Raw genomic sequence first — 12,517 nt, 5'->3', positions numbered from 1 at the left:
GTCCTAAGTATGCCTGTCTCCGATATCCAGGAGTGGTAATTAGAATGATGCCAGAGCCTATGCAGTTAGCAGGCTCATGATGTCGGCTACATTATGGCCCTTTTCCGGATGTGTGACAGCTCTCCTTTCCGGCATTACATTTACAGCTAAAGCAGAACTCTGCCACGTGAATAACTTACCAGCCCCAAATTGATGTACGTCAAACCATCAATTTATAAACTCTATATTTGCTCGAAATCTTCCTGCTATTTTAGTGAGCAAGACTTTTGAGCTAAAGTTTATACCAATATAGCATTCGGTTGCATTTCATACCATATAATCATGAAGAAACGTATGGTAAGTGCGATGGACTTGTCCTATCAGCGAGCATATATATGTAAAAGTAAAATGTCTCACGTGTTTCGTGTAATTTATGCCTTCCTGCCCGCCACAGCATGTGGAAACCTTATTTTGTATCATTTCCGATAGCGTCCTCTCAACATCTGCAGAGGTTTCCGCGGGTCAGAAATGCTGTCATTTGTCGCGATTATGAGTAGAGAGATTCATGTGCTCAGTTGAATTTAGGAGCAGCTAGAACACACACGATTGGGCTTTGTCTTGAGTAGACGACATTTTTTAATACGCAATGACTGCAATAAGTGTCATCGCATTGTGCTTGCTTTTAGTTTCTGTGGGATACACCCACTTCAAAACTAAATATCAAGAGACTGCCCCAGTGGATGCTTTCGAGGTAAGCATTCAAAAGTATGAAATGTTCATACCATCATATTTGCATTGCACTTCTGTGCACACTCAATTTCTTAGCAATAGGTAAGAAAAAATGCTAAAATAATAAATTAGGCTTCTGCGAATCGGGCTGGCTAGTAGTCAATCAGATAGTGAAAAACGCCGCTTTCTTTAGTGCAGAGCCCCTTGATCCCGATCAATATCGGCACCTTGCAGCGGGTTGTGAGCAACTTTATTGGCTTTTTAGACAAAATATCTGTTCCACGAGACTTCGTTGTCTTGAGGCCCTTCACTAAGAGAAATATTTTGCAACTTCAATAAGAGACCTTCTTTACACCGAACGTAAAGGTTTCAATAGCTATCATTCTTGCCTATAGTTCATATAAATTTAGTATAAGGGTCAATTAACGTAAAGAACATCTTTGTTGAAAAGAGCGGCGACTATACAATCTTTTTTTAAAAGAGAGGTCTATCAGCAAGTCATTTCTTGGGAGCCAATCGCAGAAAACAGCCATATACAGCCTTCTGCGAATTCACACAAAGATATCATCATTAATGGCTATATGCCACAGAAGTGGGGCCAATATTCTTACTCACCACTACTCCAGTAAAACTGAACAAGGTGAAAGTGAGCCCGAAAAAAAAAAGCTGCCAGAAGAAAGTGGTGAGCCGAAGACCCCAAGTTCGCACAACGAAAGAACACCAGGGAACAGAAAAAGCATCGGTGGCTGTGGGACGAACTCGAAGCAATCAAAGGCGTACGTCACGACGACGTGCCCGTAGGTCCATTTGAGCAACGAACACTTGGTTTCTGTAGTTTGCACAAACACTTCGTGTCTCTCACTGCCTGCGGCTTAATTCGGGTCTATCTTCACTGGGAATCAGCGTAGAAACACTCTAAGCCTCATCTGCCTGAAGCGCGTCAACGTACAAGCAACCTAGAGCCTGGACTCCCTAGCTAAGGCCGATAAACAGCTTAGGAGCAACCAGGTTGGTCTTAGAAATTGTTTAGTTTTGCTATTTGTTCCCTTGCGCAAATTAGCGCGAGCTTCGTTTTGTTTATTCTTCCTACTTGATACTGACAGAAAAAAAGCTCGGAAGGCACGGCAAGTTTCCTTCTCGGGTGGAAATCAATTATAAAGTTTGCTCCCATACGATTCTTCTTCAATGTTATCACAAGGCATGAAACCCTTGTGCGCGGAACGTTCACCGATTCTGACAATTTCAGAAATGCCTACAAGCCCAACTGCGAGATGCCCACTACACCATAATTTTTCCTTTTGAAAAATGCTTAAGCACCCCCCCCCCCCATACCACTAAAGCTTCACGCACACTTGCGTAGTGGCACACTTTGCGGGCAGCTTTAAACACCAAACACATTAAGGAATTCATATGTTTTAACGCCTGATACAATTATAGGCTTCTACACGCAATATTACATGCGTTAAGACTCCTCGTCTCATTCAACGGCACTCTCAAGACGTTCATTCGTTTTTTGGAAGAGGTTTCAGGCACTTGCGTCCAGGATAAGTGATTTGCATACGATGTGCAGCGTAACACCAAGATACTGCAATATATTATTTCGAGAAACGTCGTGCGCAAAACTAAGTTCATCTTCTTTTCCCCGAACATATCTCTGCGATCATAGCCCGGTTTAGTTCATCGAAGCAGCATTGATACTACTACATAAATCAACTTCCGCGATTAATGCACTATTACAACTGACATTAAGCAGATGTGACGGCTGTATCGTAAAGCATGTCTTTCTCACGCGGGAGTACCGGGTTCAATTATCACTGAAAGCGAATATTTGAATTATTAATCTGTTTCCATCCCTCTTGAATTTTCGCTCCCAAGTGGAACCATTTCTTCGCTCGCAACATCGGGGTGTCGAACACGCTCATTGACGTTATCGAAGCTACGCTTACGTCACAGTTCTAAAGGCTCTCGCTCTCGGATGTGGGACACGCTGTGTTCCACCAAATTGGACTCCTTCCCACAAAGGCGGCCACCACTTACCAAGACGTACCAACAGATCAACGACTCAGCCTTCGTATCCTCCACTCGCCATGCAAATCCACACTGAACATCATGCGAATCGTAGGATTGGCAGTGCGCGCAAACTACAGAAACATCTCTGAAACTGTTCCGATGTCACCAACACAGACGCCTTTCGGCAACCTCATCGAACAACACTGGTGGCTGTTGCCCTAGACCGACACCGTGGTTGGAGCATCGAATGCAGTGCACTTCACTCCATCGATATAGGAGTTGCCGAAGAGGTTGCCGTTGCTTTGGCTATGGAAGACCCATAAACAAATGTGATCAAAATTGATTCCAATAGAAATTATGATGGGAGTCGTATCTATACACAGGCATACCCAATCAAAAGCATAACACCCCGGCTGCCTCACCTAGCTTTCTTGTCAAGGTCCCAGCCTATGAACCTCTTGATGGAAATGTGCAGGCACACACTCTCTCCCGTGTTATCAACTGCAGGGTAGAGTTTCTTACGCCTCACACTTCCCTTTTTTTGCACTTCAAGGCGGGCGGGGAACTAACTGTTTTGGTTACTTACGCAGACATTCTACAGTACTATACACTAGGCCATCTCCACTATCCTTCGGCTCATAAAGATCTTCTCCGACGGGATGCCGTCCTGTGGCGCAAGCTTCCGACTAGTGTCTTTCCCAATTCCTGGCTTTATAGCAAGGTATACTCACACCTCGTTTCCCCACACTCAATACTGCTCACAGTCAGCCACCCTGATACACATGGCATGGACGTGCCCACTGTACGCTGAAGCTTCACGCAAAGAATGTACGTGGGAGTCCTTACTGCGTACCACAGAGTCGGCACAGCAAGGCCCGGTAATCTCATGCGCATTGGAGGTCGCGTTGTCCCAAAGGATCCATTTTGACCTCCTCTAAGCAGCGTAACCGACCTCTGTGCCGGTTCCCCCTTTTGGGAGAAGTAAAGCTTTGATCATGATCATGATCGCTTGCAACCAAAGACGCTGAAGCGGACACGCGAATTTCAGAAAACAGGCTTCTAATCTTTATCACGTTGTTATATGACACCGCAGTTGTCCTGCCAAAACTAGGAGTTTTTATTCAGCACTTCTGTATTATCTTTCCGAAAGTATTCTGAACTGCGTTAAATCTTTACGCATTATTATAATTGTTTTATGAGCATGAATTAGTTCATATTATTCCTGGAAAGTAAGACAGAGTTCTTTCAGGAAGCTTCACATTGGAGAAAAAAGATGACATGCTCAGTTCCTGTAGAAGAGAAGTAATTCTTCCGTGTTAAAAAAGTTTTCTATTCTATTTCTAAAGAAAACATACACAACCCTAGGAGTCGTGCAATATCATATTAATGCTTCCATCTTTGTGGCAACACTAAAATACTCATACACTTTAAATAAACTGTGAACAAATGTTGTCATTATGTCCATATGTTGGTCTGTATTTAGGCCACGTCCGTAGCAAGTTTTGTTTCCCTGGCATAAAATGATCCATCTCTATCGACAATGCAGAAAATACCAAGTGTGGCTATCGAGTAACATCATAGTTTTGCACGCCGAGGTTTCGTAAACGAGTAGAAAGGAATTGCCGCAGTGATGAAAACTTTTTATTTCACACGTCATATACATGAGTACCATATGTGCGATATTTCACTTTTAGCCACATCCTGACACGTCACTGGTACCACCATATACCACAACTATTGTGTGTTTCAAAGCTACAGAATTATTGAAAGTAGCTAACGTTGTTGCTTGGGCAAGTTGGTACGACATGATTCACTTAAAAAAACAGCGCCAATAACGAGGGACAAGAGAAAGGAGGAGACAGACAGCGGCACTGCCGCTGTCTGTCTCCTTCTTTCTCTTGTCCCTAGTTATCGGCGCTGTTTATTAAGAGAATTATTGACACATTCTGAAACAACGACCGAGACCTACCTTTTGTATTAGACTTATCGAAACTGCTGTTTTCATTAGTTGATCCTACCTCTTACGTTACGCTAAAATGGAATGTATCACCAGTATGACAAGGGATACTTTGGGTTTAAAAGGATGAACGCATAGATGGCGAAATAGTTTGTGCCTAATGGCTAAAAGTTCATTACGCGCTCCAAATAAACAAAGGTCTTTCCTTTCACCCCCGTTTACACTGTAATGTTTCGTAAATTGTAGCAGTTGTCATTTTTGCTTGATGTGAGTAGTTCATTTTTGGGCTTTAAAATCTCGAAATGATTCGAACAGTAACAAGCCTACAAAGCAGAGGGCTACGTAAAATTTATGAAGTTCAGTTTTTAAACGTTCCTGATTATGAAGAAGTAGACCGACCTCTAATATTACACCTAAATTGAAACCCGCATTCCTTGCGCAAAAGCCATAAAATGCAATCACTAGGTAACCACGGTACTTGCTTTCAGTAGAGTAGTCGCGTGTAAAGGAATAATTACGCTTCAACACATTTTGTGTTTCAGTATACTTGTCTGGATATGCTATATTTTGGAGAATCAAATCAACAAACTGACCATGATGAAAAGCAAGCAGAAGGGTGACATTTCGGCACCCGCTCAAGAGCCACGTTCAAGAAAAGCAAATAAAACGCATGACGTTGTGGCCCCCATATGATCTGCAACATCACGCTTTTATATGGTTTTAATCGGGATCAGTGTGTTGTTTTATTCGCCTTCGTCTCTGTTCTTGACGAGACAAGTTTCTGTCAATCAATCGATTTCATACCAGCTTTTATAAAAAAAATTATTTTGACAACATTCAGTAGGCGGCAGGGTTTATATAGGTTTGCGTTCTGCTGTGTTTGAAGCTCTGTCTGATAATAAAGTGACCGGCTAGTGGCATTGCTTCGAATAACACTCCTCTCTTTTTCTATCGCGTTCATTGCATCTTCCTCGAGGTGCAACTGGTTGTGACCTGCCAAGTGCTCCAAAGGTATTTCCGCTCCAGGGTAAACATTTCGGTGAATGAATGCTGAAGCAGTGAACGCACTCATGTAGAGCGTTTTATTTATTACTCCACAGCTATTATGCTCGATGTCGTAGTGTGTCGTAGGTAATAAATTCTCATCATCAAGAGTAGCCATGTGCTGTATTATTGGTCAATTACTCGATACAGTTGGTTAAAAAAGATTGATAAATAGGTTGTAACTAGCTGTTTGCCGGCCGTGTGTTCCTTTATTTCAGCTGACAACTCTGTTGTAGCGTGGTATTCGCCCAATTTCATTGGCGCATTGCTACGCAAAAGAGGACGCATACTCGTGTATAATAAAGCATAGTGCGTTTGGGAAAGATGAATGGCAGAGGATAAAAGCCTAGCCAGGCCTGGACCCCCTAAGTGCCCAGCCGTTCTGCTGTAATCTAGCCTTGTGTGAATGGATGGAAGCGGGGAATTCTTTTTTATTATTAAACTTGCGTATATCTTACAAAGTGTATTGCCCTTTGGCCTTACTGTCACAGATGATAAGTTCGTTTCCGTACCTTGCCATGGTATACACATCAAGCGACGACCCGGAATTCAAGTGTGCCACGGCCACACTCACCTACCTCAATGAACAAACCAAGGATAGCACCTATGTGTGGCACTTCAAGAGTCCCATCAATCACCACACGTGAGTTCAGCGGTGATAACATCGTATTATATTTTTAGACAGAAAAGCGCTGCTGTCAACAAGTGCTGCGTATGCTTCGGAAATCAGTGATATATCACGCGTGCTATTTCAGTGCCACTACAAAGCTTTGAAATTCCCTGTAGAGGACAGCAACCATGTGCTCACAAAGGCTAAATATATGCAAGTAGGGCGTTAATACGCAGCATTCACAATTCTGAACGGAGTAAATTAAACATCTTTGTCAAGTTGCCCGTGTAACTGGTAACGTAGGTACGCACATGAAGATGACTCTAGAGCAAATATCACAACTATTTTTAAAGAGATCGTCAGGCGAGAGGTGAAAAATGCATACCTATAACTTGAAGTTTCGCTTCAAACGAGTTCTCAGTATTTGTGCTCATAAATTTCTAGAAAAAAAGGAGGGAAAAAAGTCAATTCGTTTTGCCGAAAAACTTTGGCAATGCCTAAAAACTCGGTGCTTCTGCTGAAATCTAGAACGCTATAGCTACGCGTGCATTCCGATCACTGCGTGTTTGGTGCTTTCGCGTAAATATCAGAAATAAAAAAGCACGGTATAGGTATCTGCACCTTCGCTTTTTTACCTTCAAGGTTTTTAGCAGTCATTTAAATACAAAAAAGGTGAAATTTTGTATTTTTGTGATTTTTGTAATGTTTTAGAAATTGTAAGAAAAAAGAGAACTTTGGGTTTCTAATAGTACACTCATCTGCTGGGCTTTCTGATGAGTAGCGCATGCTTTGATTTGGCATTTCACGACCGGAAACGTGAAACAGCTTATGAGCAAGCTGTACAGTGGTGATGCTTCCGGGAGTGGGTTGAGAGCACGCGCAGAGTTGCTCGATGTTGTTGGTGCACTTTTGGCGATAATAACACGAACAGTCAGGTGTAGTCTGAAGCGCATGTGCAACATATGGGCTGAGGTGATTGGAGTCGTACTAATAGGCGGGCTTTACCGATTGTGAGTAGATGCAAGACAGCCGTCCAATTGGTGCAATCCCAGTTCTTTTTAGCTTCACAAAGGGAAAGTCCGACAGCTTATACACATACTTTATTGCGTAAGATCACAGCACAACATGGGTTCCACAATTTTCTGGAGGACGATCTTTCAACGCTGATGTATCACGCGAATGTATCACTAATGTGAATGCACCACTTAATGAACATCAACAGAATACATATATTCCTCAAGTGAAAGTTATACAGATGCCTGACAGAGTTTCAAAAATGAAACAAATCAAAATATTCGGCTGCTGAGCACTAGTGGTGCCAAAGCCTGAAAGAAGGGTGGAACCTTTTTTGTTTCTTTTTGTTTTCGTCTTTCATAGATGTGACGCAGCTTTTTGATTAGATTGTGTAACGATGCTTCTACGCACGTAGACGCCGTGTGCCGCAGGCATTGCTAGGGTGCAAAGTAAGTCATGCCACTGCTGAAAAAATTGCTATCACCATGGCGCTCCAAGAACAAGATGCAGACACCTTCTTTTTTGCGCGAGGACGCGTTCAATAAGTGACAAAGGGCTATGCTGAATGTGGTTTCAAGTGCGTTCATGTCATCATCAAAGTGGTGGAGTGGTAAAGTGACTGGTCTACGTTCCTAGCCCGGAACGCCATTAGTAGTAGCCGCCATTCGCTGTTCCTCTAGTACGAAGCGATTGAGCAGGGTCACCTCCCAGCCCGATTTGGTGGTGTTCGGGTTTGAGGTGAATTTTGGGTTCTTTTGGGCATGTCCAGACTATATGGTAGGTGTTGGATACTTCACCATAGGGCTGGCACAACACACCTATTTGTTGGTTGTAAAATTTGAATACTGCTCAAAAAGGCAGCGTGTGTGTCTGTAGGCGCCGCAGGATGCTCCCCCATACTTTTGAGCCTCCAAAGGCTTCTTCTTGGCGCGAGCACGCTCTAAATATACTAGAGAGAATTCTAAAATATGTCGTTTTGCCTGCAGTATGTCAAGCGATGATGAAAGAACATGGCAGCTCTTCATCGTAAAGTTCTCAGCACTTAAATAAAGAATATTCACCACGTACTTCACCTGAGCGTTTGCATAAGGTTGAACATAGGCTGATCAGCCTATCAGTAGAGCTCTCATAATTAGGTTGAGCACAGCTATATGCCTCCCCGCTCAAGCGCTTTGGGAAGACGTGATCATGTTGTGTTTCCGTAGCAATGAAGATGCAGGCATTACTCCTGCAACTACGCAAAAATACAGCAAATAGTATATCACAAATAATGAATCAAGAACAAAAGCTGAAGATATAACGAATTATTTAAAAATACAGGTTTTCTCTGACATAATACAAAATTAAAGAAAGAATAATAGCACTGATCGTAATAAACACTTAGTAAATTGTAGTAATGCTCAATCAAATTAATAAAATAAACTGATATGTAGCTTTACTTTGCTACAATGTAGAAGATAAAAAAGCTGAAAATTGTGAACGTGGAAACAACAAATATTTCCGAGAAAAGACCAATAAATAAATAAATGGAACTACACGAAATACATTTAAATACTATTTTTAACAGCGTTTATAAGCACGTTATTGTAAATTTTTTTGGATGATTATACGACCAAATGAAAACACGCTCACCTTCACTCACTTTTCGCATTAAAAGGTATCATATTATTCAGTAATTTTTTCTACTTGGAAGATGCGATTTGTTTCTGAAGCAGGGCATTTCTTTCAGCGTGTGTATTAATCAGAATTTTAGCACTGACGTTTCTTTTTGTTCCTTTGTCAGTTCTTTTCACTTATTCTACAGAGAATGCTGCAGGCTTTTGAGGAAGCATTAGTAGCCGTCTGTGTTGCCACTGAATGGTTGCCTAATCAGTTACACGTTTTTATTTGACTCTGTCCAGTGTTGTAAGAACATCGACCTTCGATATATCTCAATCGGATAACATAGATCAAGTGCACTTCATTCTGGATGGTAGTGAGTACCATACCATTCTTTATTCTGTACAAGAAAAATTCTTTTCTGTGAGAAGATCGATCTTCAAAATATTCTAGAAGGGTAATATTCTGACGGCGCGAGATATGGGTTTATTGAACTGCCACAGTGGCAGCCAAATAAGATGGCAGAGCGGAAGCGCTTGACACACAGTCGGCTTTATCATCTTTGAAGAGCCCCAGGCTTGCTCATGTCCACGATGCACCGTAAAAATATAGACCAATCCACTTCAGTCTAGATGGGGGTGAGCAATTTACAGTTGTTTTTTGTGCAAAAGAAAAATAAGAAGTTCAACTTGCGTTGGCACTGTTACTGAGGCATCGCCACGTTCCTTCCTTCAAGATTTGTTATCACCCCGTTACACCACGTTCAGCACAAACCACGCCTACGACGTTTGAAAAGCTTCGAGGCTGTAGTAGATCGTTTTCACGCGATAGAGTTTGCTCATGTCGCAGAAAACACACCACCGGCATCGCTTTTGTTGGTTCCTAGTTAAAAATTGTCTTTGCGTCGGTGACCGAAACATCAAGTCACCGAGATAGCCGCAGGAGGCCGCTACTTGTCCACGCGTGAGCGCTTAATCACACGGTTAAAGCCGCGCACTCAAAAAAAAAAGTACTAAAGGTCACGAGGCGTGGTAGTTTCTTTGCGCTGCCACCCCTCCCTGCTTAGCTTCCCGCGCTTTCATTGGGACGACAGAAGACAAAATGCAATCGCTGCATGCGACAGACCTTTGTAACTACACTCGCACTTACGGATTCTTAACATTTTTGTGGCGTTCAATTCGTGAGGCAATAAGCTCTTCTAGTGAGTTCATTTCATGGTTACTTGAAAAAATGTTTTACGCCTCTTTAACGCATTTTGTTCGACAGGTATCACGACGAAAACGAGCACATTCAGCGATAATGGCGCACGCTCGTCAATCTACTGTGTGGGTGTTTGTGTGCGTGTTTGTGTGCGCGCATGTGTACGTAACAAAACATATGAATAACTATGCACTTCGCGGCTGAAGGGTGCCCCAGGGGCCTCATTTCGCTATCGCATGCAACGCTTGAAGGCGAAGCTTAGGGGTCCCCCATTTTTTTGTTAAGATTACGCCCACTTCATTGACATTTTAGATTATTCTGGAACCTACGTCGCCGCTAGCGATAACGCTAGAATATTCGATGAAAAGTGTGTAAATGCCAATGCACTTTTCCGCTTGCCAGTTGATCGACTGCCAACAATTCATTCGCCACTATCAGTGCAAGACTTTCCGTTTATCGGGCACAGGTTCGCACAAATAAACAGTTTATTATTAGACTTGCAGACTGCTTCATTCGTGCACGTCACGACTCCGTCACTACTCCTGGAACCTACGTCGCTGCTATCGGTACTGCTAAAACATTCGATAGCAAGTGTATAAATGCAGCGAGAAATACTCACTGAGGGTCTTAAGTGTACTTAAAAATTATCTCGGCCAAAAAAAAAAAAGAAACGACAGCTTCACGATAGTGGTATCAATGATGAAGCAGGTGCGAAGCTGTCTAGTCTCCTTAGTTCCTCTTTGGCTCTCACTTTTGTTCCCGTCGTTGTTCTTTTTTCTGTGCGCTCTTACTTGGTATTTTTTGACGGTGATTATTTCTAGCTTTTTTTTTTCTCCTTCGATCTAGTCATTTTTTTTGCTCTTTTTACCTTTCTTTTTTCATCGCTTACGTCCGTCTGGGTTTCTCATTTGCTCCTTCCTTCTTTCCATTTCTCTTGCTTTTGTACCACTTACTCTCTCTCTCTCTATTAATATATATATAGTCCAGTGGATCCTCCGTGAGCGGTCACAACGTGGTTTATTTCAACGTGGTTTATTTCGACGTTTTGGCCTAGAGTCTGGCCTTCATCAGGATTTTAATCCTGATGAAGGCCAGACTCTAGGCCGAAACGTCGAAATAAACCACGTTGTGACCGCTCACGGAGGATCTACTGGACTATATGCAACGCTACGGCCACTCAACCACCATGCCTGTCTATATATATATGTATATATATATATATGTATATATATATGTATATATATATATATATATATATATATATATATATATATATATATATATATATATATATATATATATATACATATCTGTGTGTGTGTGTGTTGTGTGCGTGCGTGCGCATGTGTGATTTTATGTTTTTTTTTCTTCCGTCTTTCCTGTGATTTCCCATTTTTTCTCTCGAAAGCCTTCCTTTACACCTCGTCGTTTTCCTCATCTTTTTCTCTGATCTCTCCTCTTCCCCCTCACTCTACTTTCTCATTCCCAACAATACCATAATGTACAAAGTTATGCAGTGCAACTTGGCCATAAAGTTTTAATAAAAAAAACGGTTTCTCTGTCTTTCTATTTCATTCTTTCTGTACTCGTTTTCTCGACCATCACTGTTATGGAATCGCACGCCGGACCAATCAACGCACGTCATTTCTGAGCGAAGTACAAGATGAAGGTATGCATAGAAAGTGTTATTGTGCCAATAGACGTTGATGGCCATTTCTGTTAACCCTAGAGCAACGAGTCTACGACCTAAAAAGATCCGCTTAAAAAAACAGCCACATATAGCCGTGTTTGCAAGGGGTTGGTAGACTTTTTTGATACAATAAACAACGAAAGCGCAAGTGAAAGGATGATTTATTTCTCCGCATATATTGCTAAAGGTTCATTGTAGCGTGAAGAAATATTGGTGACACGATTATATAAAGTTTCATGAAATAAAAGGTTTGTTGTAACATTTCAGAAAGAACACACAGTATAAACAGCGTAACCTGAAGATCACACTTTTTCATGATCGCAGCGCACAAGCACCATCACTGTTGCCGCAATTATTTCACTGATCTGGAAGCTCTGAGAGTGCGCATACTAACCTCGCCTTGAAGATAGGCATAGCTGTACTGCTGCTTCTGCTGCTGCTGCTGCTGATAGAATCAATCATAGCCTCTCATCAGCATGGAGCTTTATATACCTTGCAGAAAAAGTTATATCCGCCGAATAAGGCTGTATGCACTAGATTTCGATGCACTGAATATCCCTGCTTCCTTGCTTTATCGACTTAACGTGATTACATGAAGTACTCAGTTGCTCTTCCGGCACTTGTTCAACCTCGCAAAATATCTCACACGAATTGGTTTGAAGTCTGGCGTGAGGAGCCATAAACA

At 42.1% G+C, this 12,517-nt stretch overlaps 1 protein-coding gene across 1 annotated transcript; it reads left to right on the top strand.

Annotated features, from left to right (window-relative positions):
- Nucleotides 1-566: 566 nt before the first annotated feature.
- On the top strand, nucleotides 567-6,416 carry LOC119168087 (uncharacterized). The gene is made up of 2 exons (XM_037419509.2): nucleotides 567-730; nucleotides 6,211-6,416. The coding sequence occupies exons 1-2, from the start codon at nucleotides 626-628 to the stop codon at nucleotides 6,364-6,366; spliced, it is 261 nt and encodes an 86-aa protein (XP_037275406.2). The 5' UTR covers nucleotides 567-625; the 3' UTR covers nucleotides 6,367-6,416.
- Nucleotides 6,417-12,517: the final 6,101 nt, after the last annotated feature.

Source organism: Rhipicephalus microplus, chromosome 6, assembly GCF_043290135.1.
Source record: "Rhipicephalus microplus isolate Deutch F79 chromosome 6, USDA_Rmic, whole genome shotgun sequence".
NCBI lineage: Eukaryota > Metazoa > Arthropoda > Arachnida > Ixodida > Ixodidae > Rhipicephalus > Rhipicephalus microplus.
Note: the sequence above shows the minus strand (reverse complement) of the source record. Positions and strands in the feature narration are given on the sequence as shown.